Source organism: Rhamphochromis sp. 'chilingali' (genome assembly GCF_963969265.1).
Source record: "Rhamphochromis sp. 'chilingali' genome assembly, chromosome: 15".
NCBI lineage: Eukaryota > Metazoa > Chordata > Actinopteri > Cichliformes > Cichlidae > Rhamphochromis > Rhamphochromis sp. 'chilingali'.
This window is the reverse complement of record NC_137942.1, coordinates 5,736,638-5,759,632: the sequence shown is the minus strand read 5'-3', so window position 1 is coordinate 5,759,632 and position 22,995 is coordinate 5,736,638. Positions and strand designations below refer to the sequence as shown.

At 41.4% G+C, this 22,995-nt stretch overlaps 4 protein-coding genes across 4 annotated transcripts; 2 read left to right on the top strand and 2 right to left on the bottom strand.

Moving 5' to 3' along the window:
- The first annotated feature begins 1,012 nt into the window (after positions 1-1,012).
- On the top strand, positions 1,013-3,158 carry LOC308410974 (putative nuclease HARBI1). Its single transcript, XM_080904640.1, has 3 exons — positions 1,013-1,642; positions 2,093-2,324; positions 2,401-3,158. The coding sequence occupies exons 1-3, from the start codon at positions 1,304-1,306 to the stop codon at positions 3,117-3,119; spliced, it is 1,290 nt and encodes a 429-aa protein (XP_080760766.1). The 5' UTR covers positions 1,013-1,303; the 3' UTR covers positions 3,120-3,158.
- Positions 3,159-3,302: 144 nt separating this feature from the next.
- LOC308410975 (uncharacterized protein) lies at positions 3,303-6,412 on the bottom strand. The gene is made up of 2 exons (XM_080904641.1): positions 6,106-6,412; positions 3,303-5,540 (listed from the first exon to the last, which is right to left on the bottom strand). Exons 1-2 carry the CDS (start codon positions 6,281-6,283, stop codon positions 4,936-4,938), a joined length of 783 nt encoding a protein of 260 aa, XP_080760767.1. The 5' UTR covers positions 6,284-6,412; the 3' UTR covers positions 3,303-4,935.
- Positions 6,413-6,599: 187 nt separating this feature from the next.
- armc5 (armadillo repeat containing 5) lies at positions 6,600-14,262 on the top strand. The gene is made up of 7 exons (XM_080904639.1): positions 6,600-7,500; positions 7,582-7,612; positions 7,705-7,815; positions 8,184-9,072; positions 9,170-9,942; positions 10,352-10,484; positions 12,426-14,262. Exons 1-7 carry the CDS (start codon positions 7,126-7,128, stop codon positions 13,804-13,806), a joined length of 3,693 nt encoding a protein of 1,230 aa, XP_080760765.1. The 5' UTR covers positions 6,600-7,125; the 3' UTR covers positions 13,807-14,262.
- Positions 14,263-15,881: 1,619 nt separating this feature from the next.
- cox6a2 (cytochrome c oxidase subunit 6A2) lies at positions 15,882-16,984 on the bottom strand. The gene is made up of 4 exons (XM_080905875.1): positions 16,895-16,984; positions 16,469-16,535; positions 16,092-16,234; positions 15,882-15,991 (listed from the first exon to the last, which is right to left on the bottom strand). The coding sequence occupies exons 2-4, from the start codon at positions 16,533-16,535 to the stop codon at positions 15,902-15,904; spliced, it is 300 nt and encodes a 99-aa protein (XP_080762001.1). The 5' UTR covers positions 16,895-16,984; the 3' UTR covers positions 15,882-15,901.
- Between the last annotated feature and the right edge of the window lie 6,011 nt (positions 16,985-22,995).

The following is a 22,995-nucleotide window of genomic DNA, read 5'->3' as shown; positions in this document are numbered from 1 at the left end:
CTTTATGTGCCAAGCTCATTTTTTGTGTTATACATCATGTAGCACTGTTTCTGTTTTTTAAGGACCAACGTCTTGCTTAATCTGGCGTCGTCCAGCACTGGGCAGGTTCTACTGGTGTGTATTAAATTGGCTTTCTAACTAATAAGGAACTTTATTCAGCCAGAATGTAATTTGGCAGGATATGTGTTGTTTACTCTGAATGATAGTAGGACCCAGAACTGGGCATTGCTTCGTCTAAAAATCTAAACCACTAAACTGCGAAGTGCAGTCTCTTATTTATCCTGTCTTTTAATTACTGCTATAATTATGGATATCAATCTTTTGGTTTTCTGTTATATAATGTTCTGGCTCTTTTCTATTTACCATCTACTTCACTGGAAAGCATCAAAATTGGACTGAAACAACCAAAATAGTGACGATAACAGAAGAAGTTGGGACTTTTTATTGCCTGTGGTGTAAATAACCTCCTTTTAGGAAAATCTTCTTGTTGACTTAAAAATAGATTTGACCATTCTTGTTTATTTTCACCTTTAACTTTCTGAGACATATTTCTTTAACGCAGTATTCAAATGAACAAAACAATATGTGACTGTAATTAAATATGCTGGGTCTACTTTCAAGAGGTAAATAAATCAAGACAAAAAAAGTGATAACTATCAACATTTCAACTTTGCCAGAGCACTGACATCAGAAACATCTCTGTACAAACTAATACAAACACTAATTTGTGAAAATGTTTGAAAATTTCTCAAAAGATATTTTTCATATTGCAGTCCAAAACCAAATGTGTATAATATTTATTGTGTTCATATTGTAAATACAAATTAACAATTTTTAAAGTTACACTAGTAAAATAATAACAGATTTTTTGATTAATGAACTTTCTAATAAGTATTAGAAAGGCTGCTTAGCAATCTCTCAAATCAGTTTTTGAATTGTTTTTTTTTTCCACTTAATGTAATGTGACTTATTTTGTCCTTGTTCTGTCTCTGTATTGCTCACTGTTTGATTAATTTAATTTACTTTTTTTATTGTCTGTGTACCATTTTTTTACACTTCTATTTATAATGATGAAGAAAAACTTTAGTGTGCTCATACGGTCACTGTCTTTCAACGTCTCAGTGACTCTGCCAAAATTCCGACAGTCCCTGAAAGCAGCAAACATTAGCTAGCTAGCCAGCGGGCTAGATTAGCATAGTGCTAACAACAGAATGGGCTTGCAACTGCTTGAAAGGACCGGTGACCTCTGCTTGGCTTCCATGCTCTGAAAGCATCTTGTTTCTCTATCGCCGGTATTAAAAAAATGGATGTCAGTGAATGTGTTTTATCGGCAGGCAGGGCCGTGCTGGACATGGTGGAACGGGAGTGGCAGCCTCTGTCTGCGGGCGAGCTGGAGCACAGGCTGGACCAGGCGGTGGAAGAGATCCTGGAGTCACAGCTCCTGGCAAAACTGGAAAAGCAGTCCCATCGTCGTCCTCCTCCTACCAATACTATTTACGTACAGTTACTACAGAATCAGGTGGGGCCCCAAGTTTTACACACAGCAACAACATCCAGTCCGTCCGAGCAGGAGGAAGAGAAAGAGGAGGAGGCTGCAGAGTCCCAGGAGCAGGTTGATACTGTGGATAATCCAGCGATCAAGGTAGTTTTGTGGCTTTAGTTTTCCTCTGAGAAAGCGTTTTACAGTTTTCAACTACTATTAAAAACAATAGTGACAATTTTTGGCCAGTTTTTTTAATTTTCAAACTCAAATTTAACATGATATTCAAAAATCAATTAAAAAGAATTTGAACCTGAATATGAGATAAACTAAGGAATTTCTAAAGTGTACCAATCATGTATAACAATGCCTTTAATCAAATTATAAGCTCTGCATTTCATATGTTTGTCATTACTCCTTAATCTTATAACTTTTTGCTGGATTCATTTGTTTTATCTCACCAAAAAAAGTGGAAAATGCATCTTTTTCTTTGAGATGTGGCTGACATCCCAGTAGAAAACCAGAAACTCTGCATGATCCGGAAGGAGAATAAAGTGGATACATGCCTATTAAATACTGTTGTATTTTGTTTGTGTCTCTGTGTTTCACCAGTACATTTCAGACCTACTTCAAAGCTCCAAATCAAGGACACGAATGGCTGGACGGGCTCGCTTATCAATGTCCCACACTGTCCTCCTGTCTCTCACACTGCTGTCCGAGCGAGTCAGTTACCGCACTGTGTCCCGCCGCTTCCAGCTGGAGAAGGGAAACATCCACAGGATCTTCTTCTCTTTCTGCCAGCGCATAAACATGCTGGAAGAGAGGCACATCAAATGGCCAGCTGGTGTGTTAATTTGTTGGGTCATTAATCATATGTGGGCAAATTATGATGATGATAATATTTTCTCTCTGTTCTTCAGGGAAAGAGGCTGTAGAGGCACTTTTCCCATTCTCCAATCTAATTGGAAAAAAGGAAGTAGAAGGAGGACAAGGTGTTCCTCAGGTTCTGGGAGTGTTGGGACACACCCGGATCCCTATTCGCCTGCCTATAGGGAAACATGATGTGGAGAGCACCATACCTGAGGTGAAGAGAATGAAGATGGAGGCCCCTCCTGACTCTTGGTTAAACCTTGAGCTTGTGTGTGACATTAGAGGCCGGTTCTTGCACTGCAGAATCAGTAAAGGATCTCATGTGGACAGAGGTCGTGCTCTAAGAGACAAACTCAAACAGAACCCTGACCTAATGCCTTCCAGCTCCTGCCTTGTGGCCAGAGCTGGCTACCCACTTACTGATCAGATTTTTACCCCGTACACAGGAAGTCACGGACCAAGAGAGGCGCTCTTTAACAAGACGCTGGAGGAGCATTTTCAGATCCTAGATCAGGCCATTGCCGATCTGAGAGCCAGGTTTCGGAGGCTCACGTATCTGGATATTGGAAACTATGACCGAGCCAGAGCTGTTGTGCTGACTGCCTGTGTGTTGCATAATGTGTTTCTGGACCTAGGACAGGCGGTTCAAGGAGAGAAGGAGGAAGCCACACCCCAAGATGAAGAGGGGGAGGCGGATGACGAGGGTGTATGCAGACGTGACTCCATTACAGATTTTCTGTTTAAAAGCTTTAATCATGGAAACGCGTGAACATTTCAATTTGTTAATAAACTTCAGTTGTGCTCGTGATCCTGGCATGTTGCATTCATTAACATTTGAAGGTAGTGACTGAACCCCTAAAAACCAACAGCAAAGGTTTCCCTGAGGTCATAGAGCGAGAGCGGTGAAGGGATCTCTGTGGGAAAATGGGCCTCCCTCGCTCTGAGACTTCAGTAAACACATTCCAGGTTAAATTGAACACAGCATTAAATTTATTATGTAAATCACTGTCAATATTAAGAGTCAAAAGAGGATCATCCAAGATGTGCTCATTAGGTAACAACTTGTCAAGCTCTTCACTAACCAGAAGGTGACACCAATGTTTATATATTTTTTTAATACACGCTTGTAGTGTATGCATTAAAAACAGTTACTAAGGGAAACCCAAAAGCATAACCTAACAGGGATGGCGGTAGCTGCCAACCTTAATATGACAACAAACCAACTTTTCATTAATTTAAATGAATGACACTTTATATTACACAGAATTCATTCATCAAGAGTTTAGCTTTTTTTTAAATTTAATCATCTCCATAGTGTGGTGTTAATGCATTTTCCTAACACACAAAAGATCTATAGTCCAAGATTGGGAGGAAGGCGTGTCAGGACTGTCACCGCGAATCAAATAGACTGATACGGCAAGGCCGGGATGGTCCATTTGGTAAAGTAAATCTGTTGGGCATCTTTATTGGCCTTTAGACAATAATTCTGATGGCAAAAGAACCAAATGGGACAGGCGGGAAAAAAAAGGAATGGCACTGCGTGTAAAAATCTGGCAAGTCAAATATGTGGATCTACTGCGGTGACCCTTTGTGAATAAAGGAGCAGCTGAAAGAAGATTACTCTTAATCCTTGACAAAGTTAGTTATAAGTAAATTCTTCTCTGTGTTCAAATCAGGCACCTGGTAGACAGGAAGACCTAAAAAAGAGCCTAAATTTAAAGTTTAGAAACCACAATAGCATGAAATGTGTTCTGTCATGAAAGTATCGTCACATTATATGTCGCAAAGCGCTGTCCCATTTCTACTTTCCTCAGTTAGAGCCCTTGCAGTCTCACACACTCAGTCACCTATGAGGTGTTTAGGTCTTCTCCCCCTGCATATTTCACCTCTAGCTTGAGCAAGTTGTCATATTAGAGTAGTAATAAGAAGATGCACGGGGGTAACTTCCAGTATTTTTTGTACCATTCTCTAAGGTAATAGACAGCCAGAGCCTGTTTCTGTGCTAATGCTCACACTGCATTATTGCTACTTATGCTAATAATTTGTTTTAAAACTAAATAACTATATGTGCTGGAAAGATTTGCAGGAAGCTTTCAGCATAAAAAACACAACAGAGACAGAGTTATAAACAAAGAGTATCTTATTAATACTTTAACATTTATACCAGTATCTTCATTAATCCCATTACTGAAATCTGTATTGTATTTGACTGCTTTTGGCCCGGCAATGGTTACTTTATTTACGTACAGTTTATTTTCGTACAGTTCTTTAACAGATGGGGGTGGATTCCCCATTTGTGTGTACTCTTCAACTTCATCCAAGTTTTCTATTTTGGTATAAAAATAAAAGATTCTTACATTATTTTGAGCACCAGGAGGAAAAAAGAGACAGGTTTAAAGAGAACTGTAATCTGCCTGCTGTGTTAAAGGTGAGTCTGGCCTCATACTGTACACCTGCTAATCCAAGCTACTCTGTAAACTGTAACGGTAAAAATGTGAAAAAGTCTACAAACATTAGACATTGCAAACGAGCTGTTCTTCTCATGCAGTGTTGGAAGGTCTTGGTAATTTCGCGTTTCCTCTCTCCTAATGTCCATCCTTTGAAGTCTGTGTGCCGTTCTTCTGAGCCAGGCTGGAGATGGCTTGGGCCAGGTTGTTGATGGCCTCAATTTTTCGCTCCTCCAGTGCTTTCTGCTGCGCCCACATGTTCATCTTCCTCTCCTGCAGCTCCATGTACAGCTGCAGGACATCCTGCGGAGGCCTGGTGAGGCAGGGAGCAGCTGTTGCAGGAGGCGTAGGGAGGATAGGGGTAAACCTCTTGCTCGCTATAGCTTTTCCTACTTTGGTCCCGCTGAGTTTGGCCCTGCGCTGGGCTTCGATCTCCTCCCTGCTCTTACCCAGGACTTCGTGCATAGCTTTAAAGAACTCCCAGTGGACGCTGGTCACTCCCAACCTCTTGGCCCTCTCTGCGTTTTTTCTGTATGTGGCCAGCATGTTTCTCCACTTGAGATCACATTCGTACGCCTTCACAGTGACATCAGTGACCTCTGACTCCCTCAATTTGGCATTGACCTTCTCTGCAACCATTTCCCAGAGTTTCTTTTTCTTGCACACTGGCTGGTCAAAGGCCTGATCCATTTCAAGCCGGGTATTGACTAGATGCCATGTAGCCTGAACTGTCCAGATAAATTCTAGGAGTGAAAAAAGGTAGATGATCAGATCGACTGCTTTTTTTTGGAGTTATTAAAGACAATGCCTTGGTCTACAGTACAGTTTTTCTTAAAATGCTGAACATCATGAGTACAACTACAACTGCAATACAACTACAATTAAGTTTTTCTGCGTTATGGTATACTGCACTATATTTTGGATGCATATCTTGTTCTTGATCTATATTTTAAAGCTATAGTCACATATTAAGTTTAAAAATATAAATAAAACTATTCCAATAATAATACTAATAAAACCAACCATAAAATAATGTACCGGTATATGATTTTGTATTAAGTACTACATCAAGTACTTTTATTGTAGGTACTTTGTATGCTTAACTTTTACTTAACTGAAAGGGTGTGTAAATGCATATTTAGCTACATTGCAAAGCAGTTTTTATTGAATACAAATTTTGTGCAGTGCTACTTTTAATGCAATAAACCAGGTTGTTGTTGTTCTTGCCCCCCCAATTCTCATTCTCCACCCCACCCCATACAAAAAAAGAAAAAAAAAATCCTGGAAACGTTCCTGCTGAGTACTAACCTGCTTTTGTTTTATCCGTATCCACACTGGACACGACCGTTTCCTTTCCTTCCACTTCGGAGTTTTGAATCACAATTGTCTCGATTACCTCCATCTTATTAAAAGCACAACCATTACAGTTAAAGTTGTTTTTTTTTTTATTTACTAGCGGTGTATCTATCGCGGAATTTAACAACATCCAAGAGTCACCGATGCCCTCTCTCGCGTCGAGAAAGACGATGACTATAACAACGTCGCTTGGTAGCTTGGAAATTGTAGTTCATTTTGGTTATTACGCCTATTCTTTTTAGTATTCTGGACTAGCGGATGAACTACAATCCCTAAACTCTTTGACTCTTTTAACGTAGGTTACGATTTGTCGCGATCATGGGGGGTGTAGTTTTTCAAAAGGATGGTTCGCATAAGAGGAACTGGGCGCTATCAAATTCGAACTACACGTCCCAGAGTATTTTTAACCGACCCACCTCTTCACTCCCTGCTCCCTCCCTCGGCCGACCCTGTTTTGTTGTTTGGCTAAAGATGGCGTTAGCGGCTAACCCACTCGATTGCAGTTTGTTTCACAAAAATTATTCGGCCAGTGGTAACAAAACATTGATAAAATAGAGATTTAATTCGTCATTTTGTGTGTAAAAAATATATTACACCGAGAAAATACACGTCCACTTGGTCGATTAACGTTTGCTTGGCCTTCTTACGATATAGGCCAGTTTTAAAGGGAGCGGACCGAAGCCGTCGGAACTCCATATCCCGTCGGGGAGTGCGGCGTCAGGCGGTAACACTTTCCTTTTTCATGCTGGTATCTGTAGTTCTTACCACACAAGTCGCTTTTTTCCGGAAACTTTAAAGACAATGAACTAAACCAAGAGTTGAGTATATCTAAGTGGAAAGGACATGGTATATAATTTCTCGGTGTTTTACTGGAAACGTCCAGTGATGCCTCGCGGCGCCTGTGATATTTGTTTTAATTGAGGAGGACAAATTAAAAATAAGTACACCTGTTACCTGGAAATCCGGGGGGCCATGGCTGCAGAATGTGACAGAAAAAACCCGAGAACACCTTCCAGGGAAGGACAACCATCACCAGAGTCTTCTTTGACCTGGTGCTTGACTCACATCTCCAAATCTGGATCGGGGTCTGAGCGTCAGGGACAGTCAGGCTCAGGCGGTGCCAGAGAAACGGACAAGAGGTCCAAAGTCTCCCAGTGGCGAGCGCTTGTTGCTATTAGGACGCAGCACATCAAGAGCGGCAAGGCTGGCATTGCCAGATTCAGAGGTCAGGGTGGTCTCCGGCACCTGTTGGATCTGATTAAACACCCAGAGTGCTCGAGGAAAACTCTGGATCTCGCTCTTAGCATCCTGGGCAACTGCTGCACTGAGCTGGAGACACGAATAGAGGTGAGACAAGAAATAATAGATGAGTTTGTTTATTAAAGTCACTAACTTTTAAAATGTTTTCCTACTTTCCTACAATATCAGGTGCGTAAACTTGATGGGATAAATATTGTAGGTAAGTGGTGATTTATTGTTATACTATATATTATACTTTTTAAATTTAAGCAATCTTTATCATAACTTATATCTGAAAAATGCCTGTTGTAGTGGACATCCTTAAGAAAAATGTGTCGCTGGAAACAGTCCTGAACCGAGCAGCCCGCGCTTTAGGGAACTTGGCCATGGATCCAGAAAGCTCTGCACTCATCCACTCTGCAGGTATGTCTGACCTGCTTCTGTGTGTCACATCCACCTTTGTAGCTGACAGCATTTAAAATGAGCTTGAAAGCTTCCAAATGGGCTTTTTTAGTTGTAGATATATTAAAATAATAATAATAATAATAATAAGTGCTGTAACAGACAGGCAAAAGTAGAGTGCTCAAAGGGCAGATTTAAAGTCGATCATTAAGGTCAAACAGGGGAAAGAAGACAATAAACAAAAAAACTGAAAGCTGATAACCAGACAGTACAAAGATATCACATGTAATGCCATCACATAAAAGCAAGTCTATCAAAATGTGTTTTCTTTGACCTGTGAATCTATATAATTTCTCCTCTGATTATAAATCGTTCTTATTATCACACAGGTGGTGTTCCTCTTCTCCTTCTCTGCGTGTCTCTTTCATCTGCACCGTCCTCCCCCACAGCTGCTCCACCCAAAGATGCCTGTCCCAAACTTGAGTGTGCTCAGTCTGCTACTCGAGCCCTTCTCTACCTCTGTGATACGCCTTCTAATCGCCTTTCATTGCTCACCCAAGGGACCCTATCTGCGCTCACCCCTCTTATTGCACCAGAGTATCCCCAGGGGTTGAGGCGAGCAGCTCTCAGGACTCTCCATGAGCTCACCCGGGGCTGTGGTGTTGAATGTGCCAGGGAGGTGTCTCGTTCCGGGGTCCTCGCTCAGCTGGGTGTCATGGTGACAGGAGAGTCTGGTAAACCCTTTGAAGAGTTGGCACTGAAAACATTAGCCAATATGTGCTCTCAGGGTTGCCTACGCCCTCTCGTGGGGTCACTGGGAGTCATCCAGAAGTTCACAGAGGAGGTTAAAAGGGACCCACTGAAGTCAGGACTCTTCCTCAAGGCTCTGTGCTTGTGCTGCAAAGAGGCCGTGAACCGGGCCAAGGTGAAAGAGAGCGGCGGACTGGAGGTACTGATTGGCTTTTTGTCGGCTCATCAGAGTCATCCTCTTTCCCGTCTCGCTCTTATGGCCTGTGTAGACTTTGTTTTTGATGAATCTGCCATGGAGCAGCTGCAGGAGTTGGGGCTGGTTCCTCTTCTTGTTGCACGGCTAGTTGAGCTCACCAGAGGAGAGGAGCCATTGACTGAGAAGATGGACGTGAGCCTCTCCTCTAGTACGTCTCCCACCGAGCTCCTGTCTTCATTATGTTTTGATTCCTTTGATTTTCCTCCTCCCGAGGGACACAAAAAGGAAGAATCTGGTAGGGAGCAGGGCTCATCCAGCTTTTTAAGTCTCAGGTATGGAAAAAGGAAATTTATTTTTTTAAAATTTAGTTTTCCCAATGCACTGTTTTCTTCTGTTTGATATTGTTTACAATTTCATTCCTTTCTCCAGGTCCTGGTTGGTGTCTGAGGGTTTGATAGCTTCTGAAGGGGACCTTCTAGATTCTTCTAATGTTGATGGAGAATGGGGGAGTCTTCAGATCCCGCCATCTTCATCACCTCAAACCCCTTCCTCAAACCCATATTCTAGTTCCTCTCTTAAAAACTCTTCTTCACCCAACTCAGCTATTTCTTCTGCTTCTAAAAAAGCACCTCACTCTTCGCCTTTGTCTTCATCATCATCAAAAGTCACCAATCTGCCTCCCTCCAATACGCTCTCACCACAAACCCAGCCTAGTTCCTCCACCATCTCCTCTCCCACTAAAACAAGCCAAACCCCCGTTTCTCCATCCAAGTTTTCATCCCCACTCAGACGCAGGCCGCGGGCTCAATCAACAACGTCTTTGACTAAAGTCACACTTGAGACTCCTCCATCTGTGCCTCGCGCATTAGCTTTCCATCACCCTTACCACCCCGAACCCTGGACGCCAGAGTCACCCATCCTGCTGCTGCTGTCGCGCTTCTCCCACGCCACCGATCCAAGTGCTGCTCTGGTCAGCTCAGGCGTCATGTCCGGCTTGCTCTTTTACCTTACCCAGCGTGAGGATCCCAGCAGCAAGTGCTTCCGCATGCTTTGCCGGCTGAGCTGCAACCCGAACTGTTTGCAGTCGCTTCTCCGAACGGGTTCTGTAGCGCTCATTCGCCACCATCTCTGCCAGAGAGAAGAAGGATTTGAAAGAGGAGACAGGCAGACGGACAGAGTGAAAGCCAAAGTTAAACAGCTTGGTGAGATGAACACAGTCATGTTAAAATAAGTGAAACCTTATACAAGATTTAAATAATGCACACATAAGTAATTAAATATGCTCACAGGGTAGAGGTGCAGTGTTAGTCTTTTACATTTAAAATCTGCTTATTTTGCTTTATTGGAATCATTTTTATTTGAACTGAGAAAGCCAGGCTACAAGTGAAATGACTCCTAACAAGTAACCCTGAACTTTACACGGATACACTGAAAATTCAACTAATTCAATTGCTGCTTGGTCACATTTGGTTAACTACAGGGACGATATTGATTCGCTGTTGATCAGAATTTATCTCAGGAACCGTCTTTTGTTCGATCAAATATAATATCTGGTCTTTTTGTTTTTTTATGTAAGACTAAAGAGTTTATAATTGTGTGCTGACTTTGCAGGTGTGGCCCTTCTGAATAACCTGCGTGTCCAGTGTGAGTCTGGATTTGGCTCTGGGGTTCTTGCACATGTGATGCTGTCTGGCTCTGACTCAGATAAGCTGAACTGTGCACTGTCTCTGCCATTAATCAGCAGGTAAGTATTGGATGTATACTGACAATGTATTCATAAAAAAATACTAAATGTATAACAGTAGGGCTGCAAGGATTTATTGAGTATTTCGAAAAATTCAGTTCTAAAAAGTTCTCGGCACACATTCTTTGCTTCGACACTTCGTTTAAGGCACGGCCCTGTAGCGGAACATTGTCACCATGGAAACGTGAGCGCTTCTCCCAGACTTGTGACTTAAAAAACAGACGTGCAATACAAACATATTTAGGAGCAGCATGTGAAAAAAAACAACAACTCAGCTCCCAATTTTAAACAAAAACACAGATGACCCAACAGCAGCAGTGATGATGCTACCACAGTTTAATGGGGAGGCGGAGTCTGTTTACATCCCGCGAAGAGCAAAGAGGCGGAGTCATTACGCGACGGTGAGCTCAGGTTGATTGAAAGAAAACGTGTTTCTCGTGTCCAAAACAGCAGGCTCTTCATCAAACCAACTCATCAACAAACTGTGATATGAAGAAAAACTATCTTTGTAGCTGCTCCATTCACCGCCATTTGTTTTACACAGAGAAAAATCTGCAGCAAGCCTCCAGGAGTTGTATTAAAATATGCCGATGAACTGGTAACTTAGTCTGATACCAGACTAGTTAGATTATACAGCTCGCTGACGGCTGACGGCAGCTGTCCTTTTTTACATGGATGCGAACAGGGGTGAGTCTAAACGGGGGCATGGTGTGCACTAGACCATTTATTTCAAAGCTTATGTTACATTGTTCAGATTCAAAGTGAAATAATCTGAAATACTGTCTCAATTAAATTGCGTTAATATTTAAAAATATACAAATGAAAGCTTTTTTTTCACAAGCCAAAAAAAATGTACATGGGCCAGAAAAACTCTGAGCCACTGACCCGAGGGATCTTAGGTTGGATGGTGAATGTTAATGTTCATTATCTACACCATCATAACCTCTTGTGTTCAGCAACACAAAAGCTTTGCATCAATGCACGGGGCAAACTTCAAAATATTCAGATATGCTTGCTTCTCTTCGTTGCAGCCACTACATTTTCCTTTTTCCTTACAGACGCAAACTCAGTCATTCACTTGCACACTTTAACACATAAAAACACATGTAGAAAAACTCAAAAAGCCTTCTAAGAAGACAGTAAAGATTCATGTTTTATGCCTTAGTTTATTTTGCATATTCATCTTATTTTATTTGACTATACTTGAGAGTATTTTTTAAAATATATTTTTGCATTTAAGACAATTTTTAAAATTTAAAACGTAAATAAAAAAGGGTTTGTTTTGTTGACGGATAAGACAAAAAACACGGGAACACAATGAGCAGTTTGTTTTAAAAAAACCTGTATTTTGTTTTCCGCATTACTCATTAATAAGACAAAAATATTTCTACTACTCGATTAATCGATGGAATAATTGATAAATTAATCAATTAGTAAAATAATCGATAGCTGCAGCCCCGCATAACAGTAATCTGTGATGAATTTTGAAGTAGACCAAATATAGTGGATTCTATTCTACTTGCATTATATTTCTGAAATATGGAAATCTTCTATCTGAAACAAGCTGTTGTAGTTCTTCAACCTTTACACCAAATATCCTCAGACTGCCTGTTTCTTGTAAACAGAAGGCTTGAACAGCAGGCAGGCGGGGCTTCTGTTCTCTTACCTGCGTGCCTGAAACAACTATATTAGAAACTGCCAGACATCCTGACATCTTGTAGATCAGATAAAGAAAAGCCTGAAAATAAGCTTACTGTAGTGTGAGGTTTTTGTCTCAGGGATTACTTGTACATATGCTGACCTTATTATTTGACACAATTTCCTTCTTGAATAGGAGTATCCATCATTGTAACAGTGTGTATATGAGAGGGAACAAAGAAGGTCAGAATAGACAATAAACACTCACTATTAATGTTTTTACCTTTTCTTTTTCTCGTACAGCAACAAGTCACTGCTGAAGAAACTTCTTCTGGACAGCGGCGGGCTGCTCTTGGCCCTGCGGCCCCTCAGCTGTGACGACGATGATGGTGCGGACGAAGACCACCCTGCTGAATGTGAAAGACTGCTTTCTGACTTTTTGAATTCTCCACATTCAGGCGTGACCTCACATCTCCACTCGCTGTACTTCTCTCTCCTGATTGGATGCCTGTCTGCTCTCACAGGTACCATTAAAACCGAGCTTGACAAAAAACATTCAATTTCAGTTATAAGACAGTCGATCAGTAGCCTTGGTCATTTTTCTCCGCCTCCCTCTAAAAAAGCTCGGCTAGCAGACACGTGCCCTTACAGCATCTCTAACTTTGATCTGTTCTTGCTGCTGGATGATGGGACCCAGGTCCCAGCCTGCAGGGAGGCTGTAGCTGGGGTTGAGGGCACAGGTGGGGTTGGCTCTGAGTATTTCAGGGCCCTGTTGAGAGGTGGATTTGGAGAAGCTCAGGGCAATTCAAAAGAAGCTATCCCCATTAAAGATGTCAGCAGAGGTGCATTATTACCAGTGCTACATTATCTGCATGGATGTCGCTTTACTAAGGGTGAAGAAACAATTAAGGAAAGGGAGGAAGGAAGGAAGAGTGGACAGTGCCAGATTTTGGACAAATTGGTGCTCGATGGTCTGAGTCTCTATGAAAGCGAGACAGAGGAGCGCTCGGAAGGAAATGTGGATTTCCAGAAAACTCCGTTATGTGAGATGATGATTGGAGGTTGCAGGTTTTTGGTAAGTGAGCTACAGAGAGACTTAGAGGACCTGTGTGTGTCGTTTCTCCTGTCCTGCTGTCCGAAAGCCGCTAATCGGACTACAACAGAGGCCAACGCTGAAAAGGATGCATCCAAAATGGACCACGAGTGCCCCGAGTCTGCTGAGGAAAGCCTGGCCAATCGAACGTCAGAGCTAGAGCTGACAGGATTTAAGATGCAAACTGAAAAAACAAAGAAACCAAATTCCCTGCAACAGACAGACGGTAAGAAAACAGTGGACAAATCAGTCAGTTCAGAAGAGCTGACTTTAAGACCAAAGAGCTTGATTAAAGATTCAGAGCAGCTTCCTAAATCTGCGGCTCAGGGCTCTCGCTCCTCGGAAACATTTGCTGAAGGTGGTGTTCTGGCTGCTCTGCTGCCCCAGTTGTACTGGTTTTCCCAGCGGTACAGCTACCCAGCACTGGGCCGGGCTTGCCTGTCCTTGCTGCTGGGCTGTCAGGACTGTCCTCGGCCCTTCCTGTCCTCCTCCATTGCTGGGGACTGCCTTCGCAGACTGGCCAGAGAAGCTGACTGTGCAGAGACTCTCAAACAAGATCTGTTAAGTTTGGTCTCCGTAGCTTTGACCTGAGCAAGGATCGAAATACTGATTGATCACATAATTTAAAGGGGCACAGCGTGAGTTTAAGTGTCTAGAGTTTCCATTGTCATACGTTTAGGAAGCACATGGATTATGTGGTTTACAGCAGCATGGTTACCTTAAAAAATGCTGCTCCAGCACTTACAGAAGGAACTGCTGATTTATGTTGATTTATTTTGATCATTTTGAAGAATACATTTCTGTTTAGCTTGGATGTAAATGTAGCACGTCCCAGCATGATGTACATCTACTATAATTTACTGTTGGTGATTTTTTTTTTTTAACCGGGGAAACGTTAAAGCAGATGTCTGTCATGCATTTGATAAAAATAGCTAAAATTATGAGGTTGGTCTGAGAGCCAGTTGTTGGAGATGAAGTGGAATAGCAGATAAGCAACGTATATACATTTCAAATGGCTCATAAATTTATGCCAGTAAATATATTGGTGGAACATCACTTTGGTCTCAGTTTCTTCTTGTGGGAGGGTGTGCGTACACAAAAAAGGGAAAACCTAAAGCCTTGAAAGTTAATTGAGTTTTGGTTAACTTGGATAACTAGCAGTAGAGAAAGTCAAGCTCTCCAGATGACTCTGGTGTTTTCAGGGTTTCTGCTACTGCATTACAAAGTTTCTGGGGTTAAAGATTTTTTTTATGGCTAAAAGAAGCAGGCAAGTACCTGTTCAGCTTTTTTTTTTTTTTTTTTTTGGACTGCACGTAACAGTTAACAAAAGCATTCAATGCTCTCACATAGATATAGGTATACAGTACTTTCTTTTCATGTTTGAGGTGGGTGATTAACCTCCCACTGTCTTTGTTTCCTTCCAGTCCAACATTTGTTTTCCCCCTGAAAAATTATTCTGGTTTTTCAAAAAGTGGTTTCTACTAATCAAATTATCTACCTGGCAACACAAGGAATTATACAAAATTTTGTAGTGCAATTTTTTGTCAGTGGAGTGGGAATCTGAGGACCTGCAGGCAATCAGGATATTTGGTTCTGACCAAAAGTTCTCATTATTCAGAATCATATACATTATATTAATTGATCATAACCATTAATTCGTGAATGTGTAGATCAGCTGGAGAAGATTTTATTTCTACTGCTGGATAGCTTTATCAATAAGCCAACATAAAATAATTTCTAGTTTAAAATCTCCCCAAGTAAGCTTTAAAATTGATGCTATTTTGCATTTATAATATAATGTAGTAGAAAGCTGTGTAACAGAGGAATAAAACACAAATACATTAAGATTGTACTAGAGTAAATGCATTAGGTTAGGTGGTGGTGTTGGGCATCGTAACATCGCTCCAGTCCAATGGAAGTCCAGCCATACGTGCATTTCAGAGGCAGCCCTGCTGTTACATTTATCACTACAGTATAATTGTGCAGCGCTGCAGACAGAACAGCTGGAGAGAGGGGGGTGACACCGGAGAGTTAACCCACCTCAATTAGGCTAGTAAATGTCAAGTTAACCTAACTGTTGTGACCAGGCTCACGGAAACTCAGCATTCTGTGTTTTTAAAAACTGGTCATGCATAAAAGTTTTCAGTCGGGGAAACAGTTGCCAAAAATTTTATGTGGGCTTGAGTTGGCGTGAAGCAACGTGCCAGTGCAGTCGTCTGGATAGTTTGTGGAAAACAATGCACCTTTATGACACGGTGGAATCTGCCACCGAGTCAGGTCACTTATGATACTTGATGCTACTTATTGTTTAACAATAGGAAAAAACTGATGTTTGATAGAATAATAGTTTTATATTTAAAGCCTGATATATGTTGGATTTTAATCTTTCTAAATTTGGCACCCCTCATGGAAAAACTCAGTGCAATCTGCAATCACATCGGTCTAAAATGTAAATACACTTTCATCACAGCACCACACACAGACACATATTTTGTGTATTGATTAAATTAAAATGAGCACTTCTCCAATTTAAAAAATGAACTGGCACTCATGGTAATACAGCACAAAGTGGTTTTATTCCTGGCTGTCTACTTGGCCCCTCAGCCGTTTTAATTAAACCAAGTAGACTGCAGACCGGAGTTTGAAGCATGCAGCAGGATAGAGCCGAGAAACTGAGCCGATCCTTTCAGTGATGGGAGCTCTCGTAGCCGTCAGGCAGAGGGTTGGCGTGCGGGTTGTGGAACAGACTGTGGTTTCCATCTCCCCAGGGAAATTTCTGGAAGGGGACATATAGTATTTTGGAGAAAATGATATTGAAAGAGTGAGCATTTATAGTTAGAAATGGTTGTTAATTAATACATTAACCAGAGACTCACCTTGGTGCGGATACGCAGGTGAGAATATGGCACAAATTCGAGCTGTTCATGTGAGTGCGCCTGGGCCTTCATGTAAGCATTGGCTATGCAGACACTAACCCCAGGAAAGGCCAAGACGATGGTCAGTATCTTCCAGGTCTTTGCTGTCCGAAACAACAGAAATACACAAGTGAAGCACTTGTTAAAGCACGAGGAATAAATCACAGGACCTGCCTCACTATTGGTCAGTTTGTGATTATTTGCCAGAGCAAGGATAGCTGTCGGCTCTGCAGACATTTCAGTTAATGTTCAACTAAAAAGTAAATGTGCCTTAGTTTTGATCTCTAATGGGGAGGCTTTGAACCATTATGGTATTTAGTTATAAAGGACAGGCTGACCTCCTCCTTCATTGCCTGAATGTGACGCAGCAGCAAGCACCCGGCGAGCGGCTAAGGCGGCCGACATCTGAACAGGTGGAATGAGAGAAAACAAAGTTTAATAGCAGCTGTAGATATAAATAATGCACTTTTTACACCAGAGTGCACGTAGAAACAGACAGAATCTGACTATTGGAATTTTATGTGCAATATAAAAAGTAAAATGAAGCAACATTTAATTATTTTAATTTTAAGAAGAAATTAAAGATCAGCTGAAAAGAACATGCAGTGATAAGGTTATTTAAACCACGTGTGTCATGTGCTTTAGTACCAAACAAAGTAGCTACAAAGCACGTTTGAGCAAAGGCCTACCACTGCTGGTGTATGTCCAGAATTTTGACAGCCCCTTTTTCAGTTAAAATACAGTAAAATCTTGTAAAAACTTACTGTTCCTCAGGTAGATGGTGCTCAGTATTCGTTATTGTCCTCTTATTTTTATATCAAACCAGTTCTTTCTCCTCCCCGTTTGTCCTTCAGTCTGTCCTAAGCTGAACTCTTTGTCAGACTCCTCCCCATTTCAGCCTGACGCCGGGCCAAGAAACATTTATATTTGGTCAAGTGCAAAGGCGGGCTGATATACATGACGAAGGGGATAGGAAGGAGGTGCTGCAGAGCACATTCAGCCTGCATGAGAAGGGCTCAGAGTTTTTAGATATAAACAGTGTGTTTGCTTTCATATGTAGTTTCATCCGGAGCATAGCGGTGAAAGTGAGAGAGACACTGGTTCATCTGTGGGTCGAAGGTTCAAAGTAGTCTGGAGTTTATTTACACTTAGCATTATATTCACATCAGTTTACATCAGCAGTTTACATACATCGTGCACATGCATGCACTGGTGATTTGGGGGTTTTAATGATCAGTTGACATCTGCAGACATCTTTAAAAATAGGACTCGAGTGCACACATTTTAATTTATCTGTGTATTTACAGTGCTGTGAAAAAGTATTTGCCCCTTTCCTGATTTCTTTAAAAAAGTGGTTTTAAAATGGTGATTTCATCTTTTAAGAGAAGAAAGACATCCAAACCTGCCCCTAAACCTAATAACTGGTTGTGTCACCGGTGCCAGCATGAACTGCAATCAAATGTTTGGGTTTTCTAACACGAACGGTGTGTTTAAGGTCATGCAAAAGCATCTCAATCAGTCTGGACTTTGACTAGGCCTCTCCAATTTATTTATTTATTTTTTTAAAGCCACGCTTTCTTCAAATCTCTGTCCTACGTTCTCCTTCAGAATTTTCTGGTAAAGAGCAGAATTCATGGTTCCAGCAATTACAACAGACGTCCAGGTCCTAAAACGGCAAAGCAGCCCGAGACCATCACGCTGCACGACCATGTTTGAGTGTTGGTCTGAAGTTCTTTTTAAGAACCTCGCGATAAGTTCAGTTCTTTTTGGTCAGCAGTGGTTTTCTACTTGGAAATCTCCATTATTGCCGTTCCTATTATTGAATCCTGATCTCTGACTTTAACAGGTGAGGCTTTAGGCAAGTGAGGCTTGCAGCTCCTTAGATGATATCCTGGGTTCTTTTGTGACCCGGGTTATCTTAGTCTAATATAAATTTTAATATTAGACTAAGATGATGATCTGAAACATCTAAACAAATATGCAAAAACGAGAAATCAGATTCAGAAGGGAGGCAAATAAATTCCTGTGGCACTGTAGATGCTACTGTTGTGAACACTCTTCTTAATGCATGGAAAGTCTAGCATCCTGAGACTCTGAGCATTAGAAACAGGAGATTAGTGGAGGATTAGCTAGCGTCAGAGTCACAGTCCAGGATAAAAACACAAAACATCCAGGAGTACAGCAAGAAGATGGCAGATGAGCTTCTCCAAGAGTGCCTCAGGCAGCAGTGATGATGAATAAGAGAAGGTCCTGTCATGTAAGACCAAGCATGCATGGGATGTACCATCAACAGACAGGAAGGAAATCCTGCCAGTGGTTAGAAGCACCAGATCCACAGAGGCAGGACTAAGAAGATGAGAGGGAGCTTTTATTTACTTATGTAATTCTAGTCTTTTGGTGTCATTATATTGGTACCTCAGACTGAGGTGTGCATCTTTTTGATAGACTCAAGGAAGCAGCAGAAATATCATCCTAAATCCAAATGTACGCACACCAGGTCATAGATGCAGTTTAATTTTGGCTCTAATCTACTTGTAAAACCCTTCATTAATGTGTTAGGTCTTAATTGACTCGTCAGAACTTAAGCATTAAAGGTCAAGAATTGTCATTAGGAGTTGCTGATGAAACTTCCAGAGCTTAATAAATCCTCAGAGTCTTCAAATCTTGCCATAACAAAGGACGACCATTGAGTTGAGGCTCAGATTGAGGATCTGTTAATGAAGCTAATTAATGCCTTCAAAAGCAGGCTATAAAAAGACATTAAGGTGCTTTCACTCTGTAATTTCCGGCGTCCAGAATGTCATTAAGAAATGCAGTTAAAGACGAACTGTGGAAGTCAAGACAAGATCTTAATGATGAAGAGAACTTTGAGATAAAACTGCAAGTTTGCTGAAAAGAAAAGCCCCAAACTGCTGCAAGCCTGGTGTAGCATCTCACGTGAGTGGTGGCACACGTTTCCACTCATGATTACAGTGGGTCCATGTGAGAAAGTCAGTAATAGAAAACCTTACCTGTGACATCATGACAAAGGTCAGCTCTAGTCCTCAAGTAAACTTCTTGATGAGTGGATAAATAACGTTTAAATCAAAGTTCCTGGCCACAGTTAGAAGCATTTGATGAAAAAGTGCGTCTATTCTGCTGCGAGATGTTTGGCAGTCAGTGCACAGAAAAAGAGCAGACTGTCCAGCAGATGGGGTAGTGCTGCTGTGAAAAGCAAACTGTCCTTAAACGCTCCTTTAGGCCTCCTGTGCTATTGCTCTGTAATGTTAAACACTTTCATTTCTGCACTGAACACTACTTCCTCCCTCTGAAAGTTCAGCAGTTTCATTAGAGTTCATTAGACTGCTGCAAGTTTTGTCATATGTATCGATTTTGGTTGATTTACTGCACACAGCTTGGATGCCGAATGGTGTTAACGGAGTCTGTTTTACACCTGTGTCGGGTCATAAATCAACTTTTTTAACATTAAAAAATATCTCCATAAAAAGGTAGCATCTCCACTTTGAGTTCTCCTCTCCATGAGTGTTAATTTGCGATTTTCACACTCAGTAATGGCTTTGTCGTCTCTGTTTGGACGGCTTCAGGCTGCAGAGCAAACAGCAGCGAGAGCCAGCGGTGATGTCAGCCAGACATGCAAGCATCCTGTCTGAACGTCTAGCACTTGTGTTATTTTGGGCAGAGGTTAGGCGCCATCTCACTGCACACACTGAGGTTTGCATGTGCTGCAGCTGTGCTGAAGTTAAAGCGGCCAAAACTGCAGTCAACCTCAAGAGATGTTATTTCAATCGCCCACTGACCTATCAAAGCTCTGCGTTGATAAGTATCTGTAAACAGGCATTCAAATCGAAACAAAATGTATTCGGTATAGAAGTTCACGATTCATATGAGTCTACTGTTGCAGAACTTTAGACGCTCCAAAAGTTGTGCAAGAGAATCAGATTTAACAAATTAAACTAAAATATTACATATATTACATTGTTTTTGGTGTTATCCCCTTTTTTGTTATGCAACTGTTATTTATTCAGGTGGGCAGAGTTTAGTTCATATTAAAAAACCCTCTCGGTTTTCACATTTTTCTGCAGCTCTACTGTACTTTACTGCTTTAGATCCATGGAGGTGGCACCAAGGAATATGAGATCAGTTTCTTGGATGGTCCGTTTACTTTGATCTCAAATGTATCACAAAAACAACACAAAACCCAGGGAGTGTGGCAGTTTGGCAGATTTAATTTGCTTTTTGTGATGTTCGTTATTATGAATCACACTGGCTTACGTGGCTGTTCATTTATGTTTTCCTCTAGTGCCATCATAAGGTTGATAACTTCAAAGAAATAATAATCCCATTAGCCTAAGCTGCACTACTGCGATACTGAGCATGGTCAAAATTACTCCTGCTTAGCAGCGCTGTGCCTGAATTCTCACTATCTGAGCTAAGTGTCTCTCCAGCATTGAACACAGCACCTTTGTCTGTAGGCAGGATGAAGGACAGCTGCACGCAGATTGAACTGATTCAACAGCTTTTCTGCACAAGCTTCAGGAACAGCGCCTTTCAGTAGTGTGTGTGGAGGCAGCCAGAGGAAACACTGCAGACTAAACATGGAGAGGCACGTGTAAATTAAAAATATGGGCAAACATCGCTGAGGTGATAGTCTTGTAATTAGTCTCATTCCACTTATACTTGTTTTGCATTTATAGAACAAATGGTTTAAAACATCCATCAAACTGTTCTGAAATTTTTAAAAAAAAAAGGAACCTCAGGTGCTTCGACCCTTCCTGACATCCCTTAACACCCACACAGCTGAGTCTGTGGATATTTCCTGCCAAGAGAAAGACAACGGTGGATTGTATGCAATGCAATAAGTGTGTGAGATGTTGGACAGAAGCGAAGAGAACCTCCGCCAGCCTGTCTCACATGCGTTCACATGAGAACAGCTCACACCTAAGCGCTTTGTTGAATTAAGAACTTCAAGGCTACGGTTTCTGTCATTAAGCAAACCAAATCAGGATTACAAATCATTTTGGAATGGCAGTTTTTCTACCTTTGATTATATGTATATTGAAAGTATAGAGAAATAATCACTTAAAATAGGAAGTAAGAGATGGAAATGGACCGAATGCTATAGGGTGGGGTACACTCTGGACATGTCGCTACACTGTCACATGGCTAACGCAAAGAAATAAGAGCGACCATTCACACTTGTATTCACACCTATGGGCAATTTAGAATCACCAATTAGCCTAACCCTACTAGCTGCATGTCTTTGGACTGTGGGATGTAGTTGGAGTAGCCAGAGAAAACCCACACAGAGATTGGGAGAAATCCACACAGAAAGCCTCTGAGCAGATGGTGGTGCAGAGATTCTGCTGTGAGGCAACAGTGCTAACCACGGTGCCACTGTGCTGCCCCTTAAGTAGTAACAGAACAAGTACATATACAGTACTGTGCAAAAGTTTTAGGGGGGCGAGAAAAATGCTGTAAACAAAGAATGCTTTCAAAAAATGGAAGTGTTAATCATTTATTTTCATCAGTCAACACAATGCAGTGAATGAACAAAAGAGAAATCTAAATCAAATCAATATGTGGTGTGACCACCCTTTGCTTTCAAAACAGCATCAGTTCTTCTAGCTACACTTACACACAGTTTTTGAAGGAACTCGGCTGGTAGGTTGTTCCAAATATCTTGGAGAATTAACCACAGATCTTCTGTGGATGTAGGCTTCCTCACATACTTCTGTCTCTTTGTGCAATTTCCAGACACACTCGATGATGTTGAGATCAGGGCTCTGTGTGGGCCGCACCATCACTTCCAGTACTTTTTGTTCTTCTTTATGCTGAAGATAGTTCTAAATGACTTTGGCTTTGTGGTTGGGGTCGTTGTTTCTGCTGCAGAATACATTTGGGGCCAGTAAACAATCATTTATATTTCCAAGAGCATTCATTGTTTACTGCATTTTTTCCACACCTGCCTAAAACTTTTGCACAGTACTGTACATATACAGTCCATTATAAGTGAAACAGTAAGAGAAATCTGCAGGTGCATAGTTTGCTTATTTGGCATTGATTGGATTTATTCAGTAGTGACACAGCTAGAGAGAAAGCATCTGCTTCTTCACAGACAAAAGTCTGTTAAACTGCCTCTTTTCTTTTCTTTTCTTTTCTTTTCTTTTCTTTTCTTTTCTTTTCTTTTCTTTTCTTTTCTTTTCTTTTCTTTTCTTTTCTTTGCCCCTGCGACTGAGGATAATGTGTCTTGGTGAACTGGAAATAAAAGAAAATAACAGTTAAAAAATTGACAATGGCTCAATAAACCTTCTCCGGTCTGAAAACTCCTGAAGCAGATCTTTCATTGTTGCCCTGATTTTAAGGAAACGCAGCGGATTATCTGTTTCCATCTCTTGCTGTCGTTTGCATTTTTCGGTGTCGCTCCAACCGCCCGCATGCTCCCTCTCATCACGTCTGCATTTTGTTTCCCTCTTGCCTCGCAGCTCCATCTTTGCCATCCTTCTCCCAGTGAACCCAGTATCTCTCACCTGCATATGTCCATGCCTACTCAGTCTCACCTCTCTTACTTTATCCCTGAACTGTCCAGCCTGAGCTAGCCCTTTGAGGTACTCATTCCTAATCCTTTCTATTCTTGTTGCTCCCAATGCAACTCTAAGCATCCTTGCATTTAATTAAAACTGAAGGCTCAGATTTGAGAGTCCCGATTTAGGGATGGGTGACTTGCTTTCAGTGTGTCGCCACTGTTTAGTATTGTCCCAATCTCTGGTTGTGCAGTCTTCTCCTTGGGGCTTTAGATAGAAAAATACATGCAAGGCTTTTGCTTTGTTTTTTTGTGTGAAACTTGCTCATTGTCATGAGTCAACCA

Coding starts and splice junctions, on each gene's coding strand:
- LOC308410975 (XM_080904641.1), bottom strand. CDS start 6,283: ATGTTGTTAAATTCCGCGATAGATACACCGCTAGTAAATAAAAAAAAA. Junction 5,541..6,105: donor TACGGATAAAACAAAAGCAG/GTTAGTACTCAG, acceptor TTTCACTCCTAG/AATTTATCTGGACAGTTCAG.
- armc5 (XM_080904639.1), top strand. CDS start 7,126: ATGGCTGCAGAATGTGACAGAAAAAACCCGAGAACACCTTCCAGGGAA. Junction 7,501..7,581: donor AGCTGGAGACACGAATAGAG/GTGAGACAAGAA, acceptor CTACAATATCAG/GTGCGTAAACTTGATGGGAT. Junction 7,816..8,183: donor TGCACTCATCCACTCTGCAG/GTATGTCTGACC, acceptor ATTATCACACAG/GTGGTGTTCCTCTTCTCCTT.
- LOC308410974 (XM_080904640.1), top strand. CDS start 1,304: ATGGATGTCAGTGAATGTGTTTTATCGGCAGGCAGGGCCGTGCTGGAC. Junction 1,643..2,092: donor TGGATAATCCAGCGATCAAG/GTAGTTTTGTGG, acceptor GTGTTTCACCAG/TACATTTCAGACCTACTTCA. Junction 2,325..2,400: donor GCACATCAAATGGCCAGCTG/GTGTGTTAATTT, acceptor TCTGTTCTTCAG/GGAAAGAGGCTGTAGAGGCA.
- cox6a2 (XM_080905875.1), bottom strand. CDS start 16,535: ATGTCGGCCGCCTTAGCCGCTCGCCGGGTGCTTGCTGCTGCGTCACAT. Junction 16,235..16,468: donor TTCAGGCAATGAAGGAGGAG/GTCAGCCTGTCC, acceptor TGTTTCGGACAG/CAAAGACCTGGAAGATACTG. Junction 15,992..16,091: donor ACCTGCGTATCCGCACCAAG/GTGAGTCTCTGG, acceptor GTCCCCTTCCAG/AAATTTCCCTGGGGAGATGG.